Genomic DNA, 24,845 nt, shown 5'->3' on the forward strand with positions numbered 1-24,845 from the left:
TGTTTTGGAGGGTAGAAGATTATTTGAAATCTTTTCCTCCGAATTAGGAGCCCCCCACTTCTAAGGCATCTCTTAGGGAAAAAAGGTGCGACATGTCAATAATCTCTTTTTTTTCACTTAAATTTTTTTTAGAAAGAAAACAAAGTGTTTAATTTTATTTATATATTTAAAATTTAAAATCTCCCCATTTTCTTTAATTTAGAACTGAAATCTTTAAGCTGTAACACTATATAACTTATGAAACTAGTCGTCTTTAAATATTGTCACCAACCACAACTCTATTTTTAGGGAAGTCCCATGAGACCTCAGCTTAAATATGCATGCCCAAGACATCTTAAAAACAGAAAAGCCAAAGAGTATGTATGCCCAAAACATCTACCAAACCCATAAGTCCAAGATGTACAAAAATCTTTTAATTATTTATTTGAAAATGCAATTATAGAGATCTTGAAGTTCATGGGCATATAATATAGATCAATTTAATTTCATATTTGAATGGTGATTGAATAGACACGATGACCAAATAAATTCTATGAATATAAAAGCGTAAATTTGTCACTGTAAAATAAATATCTCAATTATCCTGCAATAGAGAGATGAATTTTTTATTTTCTGGGTTGAATAAAAACTTATGCAACTGCTGGAGCATTGGTAACAGATAAATGCTGCAGCAGCTCTGAGTGATGAGTGAAAAGTGGTGCAACTGCTGGCGCATTGGTAACAAATGGATGTTGCAGTAGCTCTGAAACAATCGCTCTCTCTTCTGGTTTCACTCTAAGGCACATTCCGAGGAAGTTCTTTGCTTCTTCGCTCAAATGATCTGGAATAGGAGGCAATTCCCCTCGTTTCAACTTGAACAAAAAACTAAACTGAAAGAAAAAAGCAATCTTGTTAGAACGCACGTACATGTAATATCTTTTAATTGAAATATTGTAACACTCAATTGAAAACAATAGCTAAAAGCCAAGACACTCCACTGTTAGGTAGAACCATAGATGTTGTCAAAGCCTGTGTATATACTAGCAGAAAACAAGATCAGGCAACTGTTATACAAAAAAATAAAAATCATTAAAATACTAAAAATACATATGCGGAGAAATTCAGAATCTAAGATGTTTGCTCACCCCCTCCAAATCACTCCATGGAGGCTTTCCCCCGGCCATCTCAATAAGAGTGCACCCTAAACTCCAGATGTCAACTTCTTTGCCATATTTTCGTTCTTCCTTTGATAATGTTATCATCTGCCATTCAAAATAAAGAGCAAGTGCGGTCAATTTTTAGTAGAGACAAAACACAACAAAATTGAGATGTAGATGCGGAACAAGTGAAATTCAAGTAAACGAAGTACGTGACAAGGAGGTGATCTGTAGATCATACAATATTCCAGCCCACCCTCGATGACCAATAACAAGAATATGACTAGAACTCAATATAGCACAAAACAATTTCTACAGATGATGTCACTTGGCCAAATGTCTTGAGCTATGCCCCTCCTAAACTCAGCTGCTGCACTTAGCAGAATTTCTCTCAATGAAAAGTAAGTTGTACGCTACGAGTAAGACCCTTTTTATTTATTTATAACAGTTCAGTGTTCAAATCATTGTAGCATAACATGATATACACATCATCACTTGAGGGATACCAGAACGTGTGTTCTTGTCTGCATTGTTTATGAAACTAACATAGCTAGAGTAAAGGATGATACAATTAGTGATCACACTTTAGTGTTCAATGCGTGTGTCATAGAGTTATGGAAGATCAATTTTGTATTTGACACCCTTTCTCTTTATCTCTATCTTTGTCTTTCCTCTCCTCTCTCCATTTGTAAAAACATTTCCCCCTCTCTATCCAATTATCTCATACCATCACCTTCTCTTTATACCTTATAATCTCAACTTCTCCATATTTCCTCCTAATATTGCATGTTTCCTCTATCTTTTTGTTTCACTATTCCTATCTATTCCAATATATCTCCCCATTTCTACCACTTTCACACTATATCACTTTCTATGTCTACATGCTCACACACATACATATACACACTTATTGTTTGTCCATCAAGAAACATCTCCCTCTCTCTAACCATCCATCTATCCCATGACCTCTATCCGACACCTTTAAATCTCTACATCTTCATATTAATTCTTATTTCTTTATAACAATTTACTTGACAATTCTCATTTTTATCAAATATAATGTCTTATCAATACATTTCTTCAAGGTGTAAAAAGGCCCAAGGAAAAGTGATTGGTATTTGTACATTAATCCATGTTTTGGTAGTGTACTGACATGACATCATATTATTGATTGGTTTTTAAAGTCAAAGAATGACTCATGACTATCAAGTCATTAATTTTGATTATTGTGTAAACACATTTCCATGGCTTTAGAAAAACAAGTGTAACTGTATAGCCACTGCCAAAGAGAGTACTCCACTACTACTAAGGTAGCCAAGCAAAGGAGATGAATACTTCTATAAAAAATAAAAATTGATGAATAGTCCCTTCCTTATATTAAAATAATACAATAAAGTTACATATTCACAAAAAAGGGGTTGGGGGAAACAAGATCACCTTGCGAGTTCATACGGCCCAAGGCCAGAGATCAACTATTCATTAAAAAAAATACTTCTATAATTTCAAACATGATAGAGTTAGAAAAACCCTAAACTATTTATCTTAGTGAAAGAAATGACAAAGAATGTGAAGGATAGGTGGAGAGAACTCTTTTGTTGGGCCTACCTTGATGGTGTCATAGAAGGAAAGTAATTGATGTGAAGTGACACTTGTCTTGCAATGAAAATGCTCTCCAAAGACTTAAGACCCATCTAGTAGCTTTCAAGTAGGGGAAAAGACCCAGTAGTCACCCAAGATAACTTCATGCACCTAGAAATCCTAAATCATAATTTGAATTTTGTCGATTTTTTGGTGTAACTTCGTAGGAGAGTGAAGAGCTTAAAGTTAAGGTTTTGACTTTTGGGTGTTCACAAATCTTTCTATAGAGATTGTAAATTTCAAACTGGCCAAAAAATACAGTTTGAAAATGCTCAACCAATACCTGCTATGTTCATGCTTCAATAGTCACTCGCTTAAAAAACACCAGTATTTATGGTTAAATGCCCCAATAATTTTTATGAAATGTGTCAATAGTGATGCACAAATCGGTCAATCACGAACTGGAAAAGCTAAACAAATTAGCGACTATTCATACATTTGTGACAGACTATTTTTATACTTGTTTTCATTATTGGGGGCTCTTTTAAGAGCAATAATTGAGAGGTATCTATGATAAAACTATCATAGTTATTGGACAATCTCTTCTCCTAGTACACTAGAAAGTTTCTTACATCCCACCAATCTCACAAACAATCAGATGATATGAGTTTCTTATGTCTAATTTACACATATTTTGATATTGTCTTTTAAAAAGTATTCTTCCATTAAGCTTCTAGAGAATAAAATACTATAGTTGTCGATAAATAATGTGAACTAGAAAATAGGTTTTAGCAAAAAGGTAAAGGGGAGTAAAATTTGTACTTTTAATTATATAATTTGTATATATGTGTATAATTTTCTTTGATTATTAATGAATATAAATAAATGAAGTATACGGTTGTTAATAAAATAATAAGTATTTTGAATATATTTTTAAGTTAATATGTGAAAGTACATTTATGATTAAATATAATAAATTTTATAGAGGTATGTTATGTAATGAAATATGTGAAAGTGTATTTATGATTTCATTTAATAAATTTTATGCATATATGTTTATGTCATGAAATTACTATATGTGTGAATATTCTATAATTTGGATCAATGTGAGTTTTCCTTTATATAAATTTTTAAATAAACTTGAAAATGTAAAAGATTGAGAGATCATTGTTTTTTTCACATGTCATTGTCTTATGGGGGGGGAGAGAGAGATGTTCAACATTTACATCTATAGTAAAATTTTGTAAAATGGGTGGTTATATATTTTTAAAAATATATCTATTTCCATTTGGTAGTGTCCATAAGACATTATTTTCTTTTTTTATTATTCAATATATAGTCTATCTTGAATACATGTGCATATTTTATTTATGGAAGTTCTATATGTACAAAGCATCACAAGGAAATCTACCACCAATATTGTTAATGTCAATTGATACTCTTTAAATTCACTTTTCAGCCTGCTAATGGTGGGTGATAATCATATAAAATTTGAATGGTGAATGAAATTCTAGTCTTTCCAATCGAGTCAAAGGCATGCCTAGGGTCAGTGTAGCACATGGTACACATTATCCTCATTGCATAGTCTTGTGCATTTAGGTAGTGGCTATTGTGCAACTTATATGCACTCATAATAGTGTTAAATAGTCTTAAGTCTTTTATATACAAGTGAAATACACTCAAATGAGGTGCATATAAGTTGCACCATAGACAGTGTCATTCGTTTATGAGGTTTGGTAAACATTTCATTTGAAACAATTGCTTCCAAATCTCTAAGACAACGATGCAACAATAGTTAATCACTAGGCCCCATGTTCACTAAGGAATTTTCAAAGAGATGTGCAAGAGGCACATGCCACTGCCATTTCAGATCTGCCCAAAATGTCATAGCAATGTCTTTGTTTTGTACTACAAAAAAAAAAGCAATGTCTAGAAATATTTAAATATTTCATGTGCATCAATGGTATTGTAGGAGGCTTATAGATTATTTTATATATAAGGATCATCCCTTTGTTTCTTTTCCATGTCTTTCCAAACATTTCTATCATCTTCACCTAGAAGGTTTTTGCCAAGAAGTTGTAGTGCAAGAGGATGACCCTCACCAAGCATTGACAATATTGATGCTTAGTGTTTGTAGCTCTAGATCTGGATAGTGGGAATCATAGAAGGTGTGGAATTTAAATAACTATAAGGCATGTACTTGAGGAAGTGTCATGTCCATAAATTTCATCAATGCTTGCCAATTTTAAAATTTGTTGATTCTGAGATGAAATAAGCAAAAAATACCATCCACTAGGAGCTGAACTCTTTTACCATGAGTGTAATGGACACCCAAGAATGCCCAAAAGCTGAACCAAGGCTGAAATTATATTAATGCTGAGAATGTTGCAATCAATTACAAAGAGATGTATTCCAAAGGCCAAACCCTAAGGGAATGACATCTAGAATGTTACAACAGAGAATGAACGTCCTCTGTTGCTGAAAGAAGGGAGTGTGATTCACACATCCAAGCTCTTATCAAATGCAAGTCATAATCATCCGATGATCAGCAATATGACTTTTAGCCCTATTTATCCTTTTCTTCATCCTTCTGGTAGAAACTAAACATTAATTAATTGCAAGAGCTAGAAGCTTCTTCTTCCAATAATTAATGCATACCATAGAAATTCCTCCCTGGCAATAATTAATTAAATCACGAGAGGCTTTCATCCTTCCAATAATTAATACATACCTTAGAAGCTACTCCCTTATAATTAATAATTTAATTGATTAAATACAAAGTCACCTTTTAATCTTTAATTGAATGACTTTATAAGAAATTAATTTAATTTCTTCTTATTCTCCACTTAGACTTTGGAGAATGTGAGAGCTAAAAGATGAGATCATTACAAGTCCGCCCTCCTTGAAATTGCTTGCCCTCAAGAAATCTTAGTCCTGTTTGCTATAGCACCTGCTCACTCTCCCAAGTAGCATCTTCCTCTGGCAGATATTTCCATTTGACTAAATATTCTTTAATCAACCTGCTTCATAGAGTCCTTTCCCTAGTATCTAGAATAGCCTCAGGAATTAATATAAGCTTTCCCTCCTCATCTAATGGTGGTAATTCTACTAACATCATGATCATTCTAGCCCTTAGCTACAACATCATGATCTGTTCACCTATTTTGCTCCTGTTGCATTCATTGCCCCTCCTCTAATGTACCTAGTAACCTGAATATTACATTTTCTTGGTTAGAACTGGTATTTCTATCATCTCAATCACCCATGTTGCTGTCTTGTTCAAAGAATATCTCCTCTGTGTCTGTATGACTAGATTGTATGTCGCTCTACACAAACAAACTATCCCGTTCATTAAGCGAGTCTGAACTCCTACTTTGTCTTGCTCTGGTATTGTGAAAATTATAAAGCCCTTGTTGCATGCTCAAACATAAATGTTGAAGATCTCTACAGGATGACATGACTTATAGCTCTGATACCACTGTAATGGACACCCAGGAATGCCCAAAAGCTGAACCAAGGCTGAAATTATATTAATGTTGAGAATGCTACAATCAATTACAAAGAGATGTATTCCAAAGGCCAAACCCTAAGGGAATGATGTCTAGAATGTTACAACAAAGAATGAACATCCTCTATTGCCAAAAGAAGGGAGTGTGATTCAGACATCCAAGCTCTTATCAAATGCAAGTCATAACCATCTGATGATCAACAATATGAATTTCAGCCCTATTTATCATTTTCTTCATCCTTTTGGAAGGAACTAAACATTAATTAAATGCAAGAGCTAGAAGCTTCTCCTTCTAATAATTAATGTATACCCCAAAAATTCCTCCCTGGCAATAATTAATTAAATCACGAGAGGCTTCCATCCTTCTAATAATTAATACATACCTTAGAAGCTACTCCTTGTAATTAATAATTTAATTAAATAAATACAAAGTCACCTTTTAATCTTTAATTGAATGACTTTATAAGAAATTAATTTAATTTCTTCTTATTCTCCACTTAGACTTTGGAGAACGTAAGAGCTAAAAGATGGGATCATTACAATAAGTCACTCATGCTTACCTTGATCAATGTGATCTACTTCACATGTGAATTGAAAACTCAATCGAGGAACATCTTGCAATAAATGGGTTTGAAACTTTCTAGCTCATTTTGTTGTTGGCATCTTTCTCCCACACCCATTACAAAAATAATACACTTTAAATTCATGTAAGTGTAGGAAAAACTCTTGGAAACAAATTTTTCTAGGGTGGTTTTCTTCTTTTGACAATTTTCTATGTTTAGTAATCTGCTACATATGCTCTACCATGTGAAAAATTAATCACAACCCTAAAAATTTTACTGAGCAACAACTAATGTCGAGTGACAGTTTTAGTCGGCACCAAAGGATTCCAAGTGACAGGAGGGTGCTAAGTAAGCCTGGCACAAGAGGAAGCCAATTGAACTCGGCACACAAAGGGAAACTTGGCACAAGTATATGTTGAGTGAGCTTGGTAGCAAGCAATGTCAAGTGAGCTCGGTAGCCACTACAAAGTGGTGCTCAATAGAAGAGGATGCTGAGTGAACTTGGTAATAACTGCAAAGAGAACTTGGCGAAAGAAAATGAAAAGGACTTGATAAAGACCAAATCGAGTGGGTTGTAAACTGAACTTATAACCTAAATTTTTCCACCATTAAAACTAGAGAGCCAAAGTATGAAGCTTTCAGATATGAACTTTACAAATACAAAATAACATGCAATGATGAATAGAAGAAGAGTGACGACAAGAAGATATGTTTTCCTACTTGCTTGCTTGCTTTAGATTCAAATATGATAAAACTATTACAAAATTTGGGAGCATTCAGCTTCAAACAAAAAACCCTAAAATCTTCAAACTAATAAAACCTAAAACTTTAAACTTGCAGCTCTAATGGCTACATACAACAATGCCTAGAGCAATCACTACTTCACAGGACAAATCCAAAAATAACGAACTTACAAAATGACAAGAGGAAACATGTGCAACTGTAGACACAAGAACAAACTTCCTTCTATCTTCTGACCTCTGACTTGATCTGGTGATCAACTTCCTTCTCTGCTCTACTCTCTTTGATCTCATTGAATAAATCTAATACATGCCTTTTTGTCTCTCTTCAAAATGTTTTCCCTCTCAATTCAAATTCAAACTCTCCAACCAGCATTAATGCTTCTGACCATTCTATAGGTCCTCATAGTAGTAGGTGGATGTTTGGCTCTAGGGGCAAACCTACTACGCATTAAATATTTCAACAGTATGCACCAATATAAATCGGTCACCCTTAAACATCACACACTAATGGGAAAATTAAAATTTGAAAAAATAAGTCAACTTTGATTATTTAACAAATTTAGCTTAAGAACCAAATCTGTGTGTAATGTTTAAATCCCATGGTCTAAACCAAAGCATTTGAGAGTATTGAAATGAACTTTATATGTCCCTCACAACATCGTTGGTAAATAATCTCTTTGAAGAACCATGACCTCATATAGGTGGATTCTTTGAGTTTATATTGATCTCCCAACCAACCACATGTACAGGAAAACTTTTCTACTGCACTGGTTAGCTCTTGATCAAAATATTGAGTAGCTATAAAAATATTTTGGTGTCAAATATCTGAAGAAACAATATCATAAAATAGGGGAACAATTTTGATGCTTAACTATAAAACTCACTTCATTCAGAAAGGATTGCAACTACAGAAATGTTAAGAAAAAAACATGAATACAGATCCTACTATCTCGTATGTGTTGATAAGAAGGGTCATCATCTGTAAAGTTTCTTTCTAGGTAGCTGAAAATGCTGGATCCATCAGTAGCACAACACAGTCGACTGCTGAACCATTGGCATTTGTTGTCTGGGCCATAAAAATTCAAGTAAACGTCATATATTTTGAGATTGCTTATTCCAAAAGATGGCTGGGCGAGCGTAGAAATGGCTATGAGGAACATATTGAACGTGCAAGTTTCTTCAAACATGAAACCTAATAATTGCTCAAGCCAAAATTTTACCTTCGTTTATATGGATTAATGAAGTTTCAGCCTAGTTTTATCTGAGCGTATAGAGGAAATTGTCATCGCCCAAACGGAAGCTGGAGGGAATAAATTTTATCCATAAAAATTATTATTATTAGCCTAAACTATTGATTATTACCATAAATGCAATGTAATGTACCACAAATGACATGATGATTTTATGGGATACAAAAGTTAGTACTTAGAATTACATGGAAAGAGTTAAAAACAAGGAGTGTAATGGCTAAAGTTCCTTTCTTGAGTGTGGTGGATTGTGGGATAGGAGTTGAGTGAAGTTGTACAGTTAATGGTAAAATGAATGTTATTATATTATAATTTATAAATATTGACATTAAACTAAACAAATTTAAACTTTCTATAATGATAACGAAGAATTAGACCAACTAAGAAATAATTTCAATGTAAAGGTCATTTAAAAAGTGACCAAAGATCAATAAATCTGAGAGAAAAATAATGATCATGATAACATAATCATTTTGACTTACAACAACAATGCAATAGCTATTAAAAATTTGAGTTTTGAAATTATTACTTTAATAGTACCAAATATATTAAACATTCAATAATAGCAATGTGATTTTTTTATATAGTAGATATAATACTTTCAAAAGGTAGATATAATCTACCAAAATTTAAAAGATTGAAGACAATGCCTTCCAAAAGGAGTACAAAAGATATAGGTTTCAAGTATATAACAAGAAGTACTCATAGCACATAAGCAAAAATATAGAAGGGCAAAGACAACAGGTTATTGGACACAACCATCAAGGGCATCGACCCAAGTAGTCTAGCCCTTCTCACCCTCCATCCAAGTGACCCTCTTATTTTCTTGAATCTAAGCCAACATGGCCAACTCATCCTTCTTAGAATTCATGTTCTTCTTGATCTCACTGTGCTTTGATTTCAATCATAATTATACTTACTAAAAGATTTAAGCTTACTATATATTTTTAAAAGTTAAATAATAATGTTATCTAAATTTCATATAATATATGCTTTAAAATTACTAAATAATATTAAAATTAAAATATAAAATATTTTAAAAAAATTAATATGATCTTATTTTTCAAATTCCATATATATATATATACTTTAAATTTCTAAATAATAAATTATATATTGAAGTACAATGATCTATTAAAAAAAAATTTAATCATATTTAACTATTGACAAAAAACTTATAATTAACTATTAATACATTTATTATTATTTTATTAATATCAATGTTATAATATGAAAAGTTATAAATCAATTATTTTGAAAACTAAAAACTTATTTGCTTCTTAATTAAATTTGGTGAATAAAAATTTCACTTACATTATTTTAATTAGCATTTATAGTTCTAGCCAAAAAAAAGGTTAAAATATATAATAGTTATAATAGTGGAGAGTCATCAAACAATGTTATATAGAATTAAATAATTTTTAATTGTCAGATCTCATAGTATAGAGAATTACATACCATTTATTTGTCATATAAGTGAAAGGATTACATGTGAGACAATTGTCACATCATGGCTCATATTTATCGTAAGCTATAATAGTTTAGTTAACCATAGCAATACAATAAATTAAATTATTATTATAAAATTAACCAAAGTAATGATAATATTTAACATATTTTAATTAAGTAAACTAATAATAATATTTAACATAGATAGATTAATTAGTATTTTAAAAAAAATTATAATTTTTTTTTGAAATTATAAGGATTAAATTTTTTATCAATCTATGTTTTAAAATTATTTCATATTTAAATATTTTCAAAATAACATATTTTTAATATAAGAAATGTTTAATATAAAAATATAATTTCTACTTTACTATATAAATATAATGGTACTATAATTATATTTATTGTATTAATATTTAATTTTATCTTTTAAAAATTGAAAAAAAAACTTTACATATATTTAATATGTTCGCATCCAAGAATATTGCCTCACAAACTATAGCCTAATTATATTTATTGTATTAATATTTGGCTTTTATTATTAAAATTAAAAATGTCTTATAAAAATATATAATATGTTTAATATATGTGCATCGGAGAATATCAAGATAATGTTGTTGAAGTTGATTATTTAAATCAACCCCATAACTCCCAAGAATCCCCTGCATGTAAATACCTGTCACAGAAAGAGAGGAGTAAAAACTATGGAGGATGGAATTCCTAGATCAATAGATGAGACATTCTTGATTAGAAGAAAAGAGATTACTACAATTAAAAGTGAATTAATAAATTACAAATAGATCAATCCTTATAAAAGGAGATCAAAACGCTAACAGGGTAAAACCTAGATTGCATGATAATAATTAATAAAAGAATTGATCATTATATGATTTCATTAATAATAAAATGATTTATTACTCAACATCCTCCTTAATATAAACTTAGGGAGTAGCTAAAAACTTAGAAACTACTACTGAAAAAAAAAATTGGGTCTCAGCAACAAAGCTGATGAGGTACCCAAGCACAACTAGATCTCTGAAAAGAGGAGAAATGGAAAAAATTACATGGGAAAAACCCTACTCCAAAAAGAGATGGAAATAATTCTAAAATAAATAGTGAAGGATTGAAGAAGCCTCCAAACTAAGGAATGTCCTAGAAGATAGGAACAAAAGATGATCATGAAGAACACCACTAAAGCATGAAGCTACAAACACTATCAAACTATTGATCTGAATAACCTCCACTATATAGAACATGACCAGGTAGAGAATACTAAGTTTGAAGAGATGATCAATCAAAGATGGAAGGTATCTTCATAGCCTCCAAAAATAGGAAGGAACAAATGTCTATATGGTAAATAATCTATCTAACTAAAATGCATAGGTATCCATCCACTGCAATCACCTTATACATAGGATCAAATATTGAATACATAGCTCACTCCATAGAACAAAGAAAGAAATAGATCCAACATAACCCTCCTCTAATGTTGAGCGATAAGACATGAACAATGAAACTAAATGTAATATCTCATGCAAAAAGAAGAACCATGAACATCAAGAGTGCAAAAGAAGTACAAAAACCTATAATGGCACATGTCATCGACACATCATGAGGCTAATGTCATGAAAGGAATACTCACTTGACAAAGGAAGATGGCAAAAATGAGCAACATGAAATGCCCCAACGCAATTTATAATGTAGTGTGAGTACAACAAAACACAAAGATGTGCAAGATCTTGAAATGTGATAGAGTGACACTTTATCTGAGTGCATTTGAAAAAATACTACAACAGGATGTCAACAAAGATCAAAGAAGTCATTAGGCTGAAACAAGAGATAGTACAACCCATGAAAAATCATCTGACATAACAAAATTGATCTCCTGACCTAAAATAACCAAGATATCCATCAAAATACAAAAAAAAACAAAAAACTAAATGGGGTGTGCTTTAAGCAGGATCTTGAAAATAAGATCTCTCAAGATATGTCTCCTGGAGTGCAAAATAGAACTCCTAACTTTGAAAGACAAAAAAATTATCAAAAAATAATAAAACTAAAAATAACATGCACCATTAGAATGGGCTCAAAACTAGCTTTTTGACAATATCTTATTTGTGAAAAATGGAGTCCAGGTCAACAAGTTGTGGCTAAATACCTCAGAAAGCATGCTCACTAGTACTAGAAATTACCTTGGGAAGCATGCAATTTTAATTTTTTTATATTAATAAATCTTGATTTACATGCCAATAAATCTCAATTTGCATGCCATAAAATTGTGATTTGTGAGGCAAAAAAACTTTCTTTTTGCGCCAAAAAATCTCAAATTTTGAGAAAAAAATCTTGATTTGAGTGCCATAAATCCCAATGGGCATGTCAAAAAATCTCAATTTTCATGTCAAAAAAATTTCAATTTTCATGTTAAAAATCATTAAATTGCTACCTCAAGAAATGTGTCAAATTTGGGAGCAATATATTTTTGCCTCAAATTTCAACTATGTCCATATTGGACAAATTGTAAATGAAAATAGGGTTTTGGGGTGTTCTAAGCTAAATGATGATGTCTATTTGGGCTCAAAATGACCCATAAATTAGTGAACCCCCCATATTCAATACAAAATACCTATGAAAAATGAAACCCTCTAAAAGAAAAAATATAGATCTAAAAGCCAAGCCAAACATTGCATTAAAAAAATAGGGGCATGAAGTTTTAGAGCTTTGATACCATGTTGAAGTTGATGAAATATCAACCCCATAACTCCCAACAATCACTTATGTGCAAACACATGTTACAAAAAGAGAGGAGCAAAAGCTATGGAGGCTACAATTCCTAGATCCATAGATGAGACATTCTTGATGAGCAAAAAAGAGATTGCTATAGTCAAAAGTGAACTAATAAATTACAAAGAGATCAATTCTTATAAAAAGAGATCAAAACCCTAAAAAGGTAAAACTTAGGTTGCATGAAAATAATTAATAAAAGAATTAATTATTATATGTCTAAAATTTAGCTTAAGTAAAGTAGAAATAATAAGTGACTTAATAATTAAACCATTATGATTTAATTAACAAGAAAATGTTTTATTACTCTAACAAGTGCTTCCTAAAAATCTACCCCTATAACACCCGAAATATCTAAGCTAATCAAATTGAAATAAAATAATTTCATTGATTTTAGAAATTAAAAATTATATATATATATATATATATATATATTACAAAAATAAAAAATCAACAACCAAAATAAATATACATAGATGTCATTGGTTGAAATAAAAATGATTAATCACTACCTCCAATAGTATATTGGCTACAACAAATACAATAATGATTGCGAGAGAGAGTGAATTAATGGATATTGGTACACTTGGCATATTTAGCTTTTAGTTTCAAAAAATCATTTTTCTCATTGCAATTTTCCAGAATGACCAATAAGATTTTACAAAAAGTTTTTAAAATTAAAATTAAAATTAATAAATACATTTGAATTTTATATTTTAGAAAAAGTTTACAAGCTTAAAAAGCTCTTTAATTTAATTAGTGGACAAAAGTTTTTTATTGTTTCCATAAGTATTCCTTCCTACCGATAGGAACTAATATTTTTTCTCTATTATCGCATTCATTTTTATCTAATCTAAGAATGCTTATTTTCTATGGTAGATGAGATTTCAAAGGACAAAATTGATTTCACAACCAAAAATTCCATGTATACTACTTAGAGTATTGTGTCTTTAGTCTTTAGGGTGCAACTGCATAGAAAGTGACATGATTCTATTTTCGAGAAGAATGAGTTATTATGGCTTGGGTATTCTTTAGTTAAAGGATGAAAGAACAGCTAAAAAATATCCAACAGTCAAAATGACCTTAATGGTAGTAGAGGCATTTGCTTGGTTTTGGATCATCAAATTGAAAACTTGGCTCTTGCATCTCATATAAAGAAACACCAATGGTGTTAAATAGTAGAAATCATACCTTAATATGCAATGGGTATACGATAAAGTTATTGGAAGTCATTTTATTATTTGTCTCTTTGTTAATCACTCTCTCTCATCCTCTTTCTGTCTCTTTATCTCTCTATCAATGTATCTCAACATTTCTATACATAACTAGCAATCTTACCTTAGTGTGCAATGGATACGCCATAAAGTTGTTGGAAGTAATTTGGCTATTTGTCTCTTTCTTCATCTCTCTCTCTCTCTCTCTCTCTCTCTCTCTCTCTCTCTCTCTCTCTCTCTCTCTCTCTCATACACACATCTTATCACTTCATAATAATCTCTAGCTTTATCTTCCCCTTCTTCCTCTATTCACATCTCTCTCTTTATCCATCCATCTCTTTTAATCACATCCTTTCTAGACCTTTAAATGTCTAATATCCATATCTCTTCTATAATCTCTCTCTATCTTGATCTTGTTATCTCTCTATCACAATATATCTCTATCTCTTTACATCTTTCATTCATACTTTCCCCCTCTATCTCTCTCATTTCCATAACATTCTTCATTTTTTTATATCAAAATAATTATTATAATATTAATAATAAATGAATGAAACATTTTTGTTGTTTGATATGTTTTAGATATTAATTTAATACTATTTCAACGTTAAATTATTTTCATATTTATTAGAACCTCTCTTATGACAAGAAAAATGCTATTTAAGAAAATTAGATACAAGCACTCATTATTTAAAATAATCTATTGAAAAATAATTTAAGAAAAATAAATCTAGAAAATGTTTTAAATTTTTGTAAGGCATTATTCAACTACTGCTAAGTGTAACAGACAAAAGGTTTGCAGAAGGTTAAAAGAAATTGAAGAATTTGTTTTGACAAATGAGAGTGTGGAAACTTAATTCAAACAATAATCTTTTCTCCTATAAAAACTATATATAAATCCCGAAGTTAGCTCTCATGGAACATTCTTGTTTGTAGAATTTGTTGAGGAACCTTTGTGTTGTTTAGTGTAAAATTGCCATAGGGTAAAAGCACAAACCTTTGTCACCCTTTTGTAAAGGAAAAGTCTAACAAAAGTATAATTGTTCACCTTCAATGACATCTAATTGGTATTATTATTTTAAATTTGAAAATGAAATAAACTAATGAAATGTATAGATATGGATGAAGTTTAGGATTTTAAATTTTAAATTTTTTTGGAATAAGAATTGATATATTTTCTTAATTTTTATAGATAATTTTTTAGCTGCTAAAAAATGCTGAAAATTAGGGGTTTAGTTCCCACCACAAAACTATATGGAAATAAACTGATTTCCCTTTGATCTTAGACTATGTTATAGATAACATATATAGCTAGAACAATCAAAAATAAAAATATGCTTTAGACCTATATTTTTTCTCTTTTATAATGATTCAAACTTCAACTCACCTGAAATCGATAGTTTTCATCTCCCAATACATTTTCAAAACAAATCTATTCTAGCCAAGAGAAAAATTATACATTCTAGAAGAGGACTCTCTCCTCTAGAACATCATATAATTTTTTTTAAAAATTGATATGATTTAATATTTTTTTTCTTTCTCAAAATTGACATCATTCTGAGCATTAAAATACATGCTTGTAGAATTTTTTAATTACAATATACTATAACTAATTAAAACACTATAAACTATATATGAGAATATTCTTGACTCCAAGCTCTATAATATGGTGTTTATATGTTATTAAAAAAATCATAAAAAAATAGTAAGAGTTATTGAAATACCACTTTTCTAAAATAATTTTATTCTTTTTAGTAACTGGATACAAACTAGCATAAAACATGCATTTAATAGACATTCCCATTGGAAAAGTGAGAGACCATATATAACTTAGCTAGAATGAATTTATCTAGATTGTATGTTTGAAAAAACTTGATACACACACACACACACACACTCAAATTTAGTCATTTTGATAACTCATCCTAAAAGGTGTCACAACTTTGTACTTTTACCCCATAATTTTAGTATTTGAAGTTCTGTGTTCAATTGTTTTGGAGTAGGATAACTTCCCTCAATTATGACCTCATAATTTCAATCAAACCCTCCAGAATGAAGTCCCTGGTTGTAATATATAACACAAAATTGGATGCATTCAACATATAAAACTCTACTTAATGACCTTATTTACACTCTAGATTCTCTCCCATACCCTTGGAAGAGAACCAGGTTTGTAAGATGGGAAAATAAGAAGAAGAGAACCTTCACTATTATGATTACAAAATAGGAGATTGTCAAATCTATAGTGCAATGCCTAGAATGAAAATGTGATAAGATGAACTAACCTCATTTGATGAAAGGGTATCTTTTGAGTATAATTTATTGTAGTACAAGTTGTTTGTATTTCACCCATCCATTCTTTCTTTACTATTAAAAAATAAAAACCTTGAATGCTATACTTACCAAATCCAAAAAACAATGACATCTAGAAAAATATATTTAGATGGGGTGGATTTTTATAAGGTAATATACTAATTTGATCCTTGTGAGATATGTATAAAATGTATTCCTCACTTTTTTTAACCACTTTTTTTTGATGAATTGGTCCCTTTCTATTAATTTAAATATAAAGTTACATATTCACAAAAAAAGGGCTAGGAATACAAGGTCACCCACTTAATTAGAACCCTCTTCACAAAATGTTTTAATGCATGAAAGTTAAATAGTTTTTATGTAAATACAAATTTTCCACTATCCTTTATACAAATCTAAATGCCTCTCATCATAATGAAAAAATTATACACTTTTAAAGAATGCAACATAACTATATATTAACACACACAAATCATAGATTGACTATAGCACACATTAGATTGAATGGAAAGATAATTCCACTTCATGATGTGTTGCATGTGCTAAAATTAGGTATGAATCTAGTTTTTATATCTTCCCTTTGGGATAAGGGGTATAATTTACTCTTTAGAGGGACACATGTGTTGATCAAGCATAAGGATTGGAAATCATGAATAACTATTGGAGTTATAGTGGTCACCTTTATAGGTTGTAGTTTGAAACTCCTAAGTCACTCATGAGAAAAACTAATCCTAGAGATCTTGATGAACTATAGCATAAGAGGATGGTCCATATTCATCATTGAACACTTAAGAAGTTATTTGTGAGATTGTTACAGGTATTCAAATGCAAGCACAAAGCATGATGATGTATGTAAGAGATGTTTGTTGGGGAAGTTTGTGAAAGCATCTTTTCCAAGGAGTGACATTAGATGTGAGGGTTTTCTTTATCTAGTACATTCATATGTATGTGGACCTATGCCAATGAAGTCTCTCAAAGGATATGAGTATTATGGTACTTTTATTGATGATTTCTCTAGGAAGACTTGGATATACTTCTTGAAGACCAAGGATGAGGTTTTAAATCGCTTCTAAGGGTTCAAGACTCTTGTGGAGAACTTGATAGGAAGGAACATAAAGGTTCTTTTGTCAGACAATGGATGCAAGTACAAAGGAAATGTCATCCAGGGGTTATGTGCTAGGGAAGGAATCAAGAGAGAGTGGATTGTTCCTTACAATCCATGATAGAATGAAGTATTTGAGAGGAAGAATCATTCTATATCGGAGGTAGCAAGGGCTATTCTACATGACCAAGATATGCCCCACTACTTATAGGTAGAAGCATGTAGTAAACAAATTTACATTTAGAATAGGGTTCTTCATAAGGTGATAAGGGAACTAACACCAGAGGAAGCTTTCATAAGGAGGAAGCCAGATGTTAGTCACTTCAGGATATTTTGGAGTTTGGCATATTATCATATTTCAGGTGATACACATACCAATTTAGATCAGACTATAGAGAGGGGTTACTTTTTTGGGTATAGTAAAACCTCAAAGGCATATAGGATTTTATTCTAGGGACTAAAAAAATTATTGTCATATGTGATGTCAAGTTCATGGAGGACAAGACATTTAGAAGGTCCAAAAATTTTCTAGTAGATGATCAGAGTGAGTAACCAATAGAAGCTCCAAGACCAAGTCAAGGGTAGAAAAGCTCAAGTATAGGTATTAGTACAGGTGTACATTCAGTTTCTGAAGATTATCTAAATATTGAGCAATTGGTGCAACCAAAAATGCATCAAGATGACATAGAGGTTGATATTTCATCCTCTATTATTGGCAGTGGGAATTGTGAGGTTCAAGAGACACAAAGGGATACTCAAGAGTTTGTGGGAGCTCCTAGGAAAAGTACTAGAAAGAAGAGACACCCAACTATGTTTAATGACTATGTGGCATTAATTAGTTAACGGGTAGATAATGAACCTTCAAGCTATCAAGAGTTTGTATAACATTAGGTTTGGTGAGTTGCTATGGTTGAGGAATATTTTTAAATAATGCAAAATAATTTGTGGGAGGTAGTGCCTAGACAAATAGATAGGGAAGTAGTTGGATCATGTTGGATCTATAAGATAAAGCATGGTGTAGATGGTAGAATTGAGAAATATAAGGCAAGGTTCATTGCAAAGGGTTTCTCTCATAAGGAGGGACTAAACTATGAGGAGACATCTTCTCCTATGGCCAAGTATACTTTTATACAAGATGTGATCTCATTTGCAGTACAAATCGGATGTAAGATCTATCAAATAGATGTCAAGAGAAAATTCCTTAATGGTGAGTTGAAGGAGGAGGTATACATAGAGCAACCAAAAGGCTTTGCAGTACACAAAAAAGAAAACTAGGTGTGCATATTGAAGAGATCCTTGAACAGATTCAAGTAGGGTCCTGAAGCAAGGTTTGAGTGCATTTCAATACATACTTGTAAGAAATGGGCTTTGTGAAGAATGAGGAAAATGCTAACCTCTACTACTTGGTAGTTGCGGGTGAGGTTCTCATTCTTGTTCTTTATATGGATGACATGTGTATTACAGGTTCACTAGGGTTCATAGAAGATTGTAAGAGGGACATTGCAAAAAAGTTTGAGATGAAGAATTTGGGAACTATGCACTATTTTCTAGGGATGGAGGTATGGAAGACAGATGGGGAGATTTTCCTTAGTCAAGGGAAATATTGCATTGAAATCTTGAAGAAATTTGAGATGGAGGATTTCAAAGCCATGTCTATACCTATGATCACAAATTAGAGGAAGGTAAATATATCTAAGGAGAAGGATGTAGATCCCACTTTATATATGTGGTTGATTAGTTCAGTCATGTGTTTGGTCAACACCAGACTAGATATAGTATTCGTAGTAAACTCTCTTAGTCAATTCATGGTTGAACCAAAGAGAACATATTGGATAATGATTAAGCATGTGTTGTGTTGTTTGCATGGTATAATTGAGCATGTAATCAAATATGTTTGAGGTGAAGGTATTAGGTTGATAGGCTATAGTAACACAGATTGGGCAGGAAGTACAATGGACAAAATGAGCACTTTAAGGTGTTGTTTCAATTTGGGATCAAGAGTTGTATCTTGGTTTAGTAGCTAGTAGAAGTCTATAGCTTTGAGTTCAATAGAAGAAAAATACATAGCAAATAGCATGGCAACATGTGAAGCTATATGGCTTTGGAAGTTATTAGTGGCCTTGTTTGGTCAGAGAGTTGAGACTACTGTGATACAATACGAAAATCAGAGTTGCCTCAAGTTGTCTAAGAATCTAGTGTTTCATGATTGATCTACACATATAGACATCATATATCACTTCACTAGATATTGTGTACAATGGGGGGTTATTAAGCTATAGTATATACCTTTAGAGGAGCAGGTAACAACAATGCCAACTAAGGCATTGGGGAAGGAAAAAATCATCTTCTTCAGGGATAAGTTGGTTGTCATGCAAAAAAACTTCTTATTTAAAAGGGAGTGTTAGTTAACTTAGCTTGGACATATGTTTGTCCATTTGTGATTATTTAGTAAATAATAATTTCCTAATAAATTGGCTAGAATGGGGACAAAAATTTGTTAAATAATCAACCTCTTTTAGATGCAACTAGAAATTGATATTTTTATTGGTTGTTGGGTTGTTTTTAATCTCAGCCGTTGGTTTTTCAATAGTAGTATAAAACAGGGTTAGGGAGCATTTGGATAACACAAGTTTGAGAAGCATTCACAGTGTCAGCAAATGAGTTTGTAGTGATAGAAAATAATCTTGCAATGTTAGCAAGTACACAAGGATAGTAGAGATACATAATTTCTTGCCTCTTAATTATTTGAAATTTAATATATTTCCTCATCTGTAGAACTGGTTTTCCCTTAGGGGTATTTCTAGAGATGATTTATCTAAAAATATTGTGTTCTTTATGTTACTTATTTCTTTTCATATTTTATTGGTGAAGTTGTAGTTCTGTTTTTTTTTATTTTAGCCATGAATTAATTTTTGGTGGTTAAATAATTGTTTAAGACAAGAGATTAATAATTAGTGACTACAATAGTAATTCTCACAAAAAAAATATAGATGGCCATATAACAATTTCTTTACTTCTAAAATTTTTGAACTAAAGTTGTGCATTAATTCATCATTTAGATGTTTTTAATTTCTACTAGGAAAAGCTCAAGCCTTCAACATACTATGTGTTAATCTTGAACCATGTCTTTTAAATTTATCAATGTAATCAAGCTCAAACATATCCTCATTTAGATTGACAACAATATGTTTACATAATATGAGCCACCTTAATACAATGGGGTTATTTGAAACAAGGTCATACTCTCATTGGTGTTCCCCATTAAGGTTACTCCAAATCCATTAAACAAACATCATTTGAATGTTTCTAGACATTCCAGATTGGTTATTCCCCCCAAAAAATTTAAGCCTAATTTTTAATTATTATTTATACATTCTTCCAGGTTTGCATGTAGAAAAAGTAAACAAATATTCATATTAGAAAGCAAGTGTAGAATATGTAACTTAAGGGCCTGTTTGACTATGGGAATAGGAATAAGGGAACATGAATAGCTATTCTGGAATAGAAAATGGGGCTACGTATTCTTGTTCTCTGTTTGGTTCAGCCAATATTTGATGGGAAATTCACGGACCCAAAATTGATGTTTTCTAAAATAAATAAAAGTGGAATAGGAATACGTATTCCAATAACACCTATTTGGGTGGAATTGTAAAACCCATTTTTGGACCAAAATTGAAATACGTATTCCTATTTTACTTCATATTCCAATTCTGATTTGGTGTATCCAAATGAAACATTTAAAATTTTAAGAATTTACATATGCCTATTCTACTTGAATCCATTAAACAAACAACATTTGAATGTTTCTACACATTCCAGATTGATATTCCCCCCCACAAAAAATTCAAGTCTAATTTTTTATTATTATTTATACATTCTTCCAGGTTTGCATGTAGAAAAAGTATACTTAACAAATATTCATATTAGGAAGCAAGTGTAGAATATGTAACTTAAAAAAATACGGAACACACATCCCGTTCCAGAGATACAAAATGTTCTACCATTCACAATATCTTGCGAGCTTAGTTTTTCTTTTATTTTAGCCAGTTAATCTAACCTTTTTAAACACTTCATTTATTCCAAATAATTATGAGAGTAAAATTGAAAAGATTACCTTCAGAACATCCTCATTAAATACTATCCTTGAAATCCACATTTCCCTTTCTTTCCTTTGATCATCAAAAGTATCTATTTTCTTATTATAAACTAAGGCAACGGGCAACAAATTACTCAAACCATGTAATTCTAAAAGCAACAGATTAAGGTTTTCACTCACCTCTGGAGCCATGTACAGTGGTGTGCCCTTGCATGAATTTGCCAGAGATTGATTCATCTGCAAGAAGTTCAATAAAACTATACTTAAAAATGATGCTGCGCGGGGTGATCTTGTATCTTCCGACTTCTTTTTTGTGAATTGTAATCTTAATATTTTTTTTAATAGAAAAGGACTATTCGTAAAAATAAAATAAAAATGATGCTGCGACAGGATTTCTATTAAGGTTCCTTCAAGTAACTTTATCTGAATTCTTAAATATAGCCCAAAAAAATATTCAACAAGAAAGCAGAACAATTTTAAAAACAATAAATCAATAATTTCCATTCTACTGAACAATCTTGTCAATCTGAAGTTGAAGTGAATATCAACTTTGTAACACAATGATAATTACAGAAAGAACCAGCAAATTATCAACTCTAAAAACAGTCAGATGATAGAATTTAAAAAATACTTATATGAACGGTATAAACAAACATGGTTTGAAGTATTTGTATTAAAAACATTTAACATTTTTTCAACTCTTTTACTAGAAAAAACTCACGAGCAAAAATAAAACATTGTTATTGCATGGCAAAAGTTTGAGGTTACCATGTCTACTATATTTGTCACACTTTCGCATGCGCACTCATGTATTTATTTTAAATTCACTGAGATGAATGGTCAGCACCATTCTTGTTCTTTACTAATCCGCAACATGTTAAAATAAGAAGAGCATTACTAAAAGTATAACTTATTTCTGAACTTTCTTTCTTTACCAAGAATTGTAACTATTAAATACTTATCCCTTTTTCTGTCTGTGTTACCTGTAAACTGGAATAAAATTGTTTTCGTACTGATCCTGATTCTGATTACGCCAGAACCAGAACCTTTCTTCAGAATTTCAGGCCCTTTCCCCAGCATTTTAGGGACAAACCTGTGGACCATTGAAAGTATAGAAAATAAAAATAAAAACCTTTTGAGGGCCTTTTCTCGGCATTCCAGGGACATTTTGAGACAAGCTTGTGTGAAGAACTGTCACGTCCCTTCTTGCGACTTCATTATATATTTTTTTTTTGTGTGGCGACCTTGTCAATTTTGACCTAGTCAACTTGGTTTGGAAGGTTGGTTAATAAAAGAAAAATTAAAGTTAATTAATTCAAATTCTAGATTTTATGTTCTAGATGAATGTATATTTATTATGATTAAGGAATTTGATAAGATGTCATAGGAATGTTATAATGATGCATTATTGGATAAGATTAAATGATGAAAATGATGAATTATTACATGTTATGAAATGGTCTCATTTCAATTTTATATGATTATATAAGATGTTTAATGATAATATGGTTAATGACCTAATACTAATTCATTCAATTATTAATGGTATTATGTTTCTAATAGAATAAGATGTAGATTTAATGTAGTATATTTTGTTACTACTTTAGTTCAAGAAAAAAAAGATTGAAAGAATAAGTTAACAAGACGTGTATTGTTTCTTATATATATATATATATACAGTCTTATTTCAAGGAAAAAAGGAAAGAGATGTTAAGTTACATTTATACTTAAGAAAACCTAAATGAAGGGAGTGTGAAAGAAGGGACCGGAAAGCTAAAACAAATTGGGTCACTTATGAACCCCAATAATAAAAACCAAAACAGAGTTTCACTTTGAGCAGCGGCGGCTGGAAGGAAGCAAAATCTTGAATGGAAAAATGAGGAAAGAATTTACTATAGTGGTGTTGCCAGGTTCCTCTATTCTCTTAACTTGATCCTAAGATGCATTTCCTTTTGTCTAGTAGATGCATGCAAATTTCAATGCAACTGTCGTTGACTTCTAGAAAATGGTTGTTACTTTCAAATGATGTTGTTTATAGCTGCGAGATTAGAGGTAGATTCAATTCAGAAGTTTTAAACCTGTGCTGTTTACTTCTTCACTGTGAATTAATAGTTTTACTTTTTCTTTTTGCATTAGCAAACCGTTTCCAACCAACCATGATTACTCTCAGAAAAGCTATGGTAAGGGAGATTGATATTTCGTACTGATGTATTATGAGGCAAGCCGCATTTAACATGTAATATTTTCTTACAAGATAGGTAGTTGCGAAGTTTGTTTAAATGTCATGAGATAATTTATGTTTGAGTTTACTTGTAGAATTGGACTGATGGGCAAGAAGTTTTACATAGGAAAACAAAAACAGGTAATAAGTTCCATCTAAAAGATCAAAAACCATGAATGCCACTAAAGGCCAAGACCATAGCTACCACTGAACTAGATTATGTGGAACAGTTAAATATATCCAAACGTAGTTACCAATGAAACGGAGCTAAGAAACTGGGCAACGAACTGTTTAGACTGTAAGTTTTTGCTCTGTTTTTCTTAGAACCAAAATTTTGATTAAAAACTTCTCGAGGTATTCTTTTCAATGAAAGTTCTCATTATGAATTATGGAGGGGCAGTCTTTGGATCATATATTGTTGTACTGCTGATTTTGTTTAGAATTACTAAAGAATGTAAAAAGGAGTACATTACGAATTGCTGATTTAAAATTGTATCAAATAAAGGACGAACTGGTATTTAAACTTTTTTTTTTTTTGGAGACATTAGGCTCTGATTTGAAACATCATTGGACGACAAAAACTTAGTTAGGGGCTATGAGTTATGTTAGTTGGAAACTCATATTGAAGCTGCTAGGTTAGTATTGCTGAAGATGTAAATTCTAAAATTTTGGGTTAATGTTGGTTGTATATTGGATATGTGATTCCATTGAATTGTTAAACATATTGACCTTCTTATGCAATGTTTGGAAGTACTAAAGCAAATTGTTGAACCTAGTATATGCTGAAACTTCTTTATCAACCCATAATATGTGTCGGGTTAGACAACTTCTCTCCTTTAATTGATTACCTATGAATACTACGTTTGAATTGTTGTAGCATCATAAAATGTTTCA

At 31.2% G+C, this 24,845-nt stretch overlaps 1 protein-coding gene across 1 annotated transcript in view; it reads right to left on the reverse strand.

Moving 5' to 3' along the window:
• Positions 1–400: 400 nt before the first annotated feature.
• The window catches only part of LOC149551539 (mitogen-activated protein kinase kinase kinase 3-like), a 73,016-nt gene continuing 48,571 nt past the window's right edge, over positions 401–24,845 (reverse strand). Inside the window, exons 7-9 of the mRNA XM_089789704.1 lie at positions 21,911–21,967; positions 1,125–1,241; positions 401–869 (exon numbers count right to left, since the gene is read on the reverse strand). Coding sequence (XP_089645830.1) covers positions 630–869; positions 1,125–1,241; positions 21,911–21,967 — 414 coding nt within the window. The 3' untranslated portion in view covers positions 401–629. The remainder of the gene's footprint in view (positions 870–1,124; positions 1,242–21,910; positions 21,968–24,845) is intronic.

This window comes from Cupressus sempervirens, chromosome 6, assembly GCF_028749045.1.
Source record: "Cupressus sempervirens isolate cs-2001-9-10 chromosome 6, ASM2874904v1, whole genome shotgun sequence".
Lineage (NCBI taxonomy): Eukaryota > Viridiplantae > Streptophyta > Pinopsida > Cupressales > Cupressaceae > Cupressus > Cupressus sempervirens.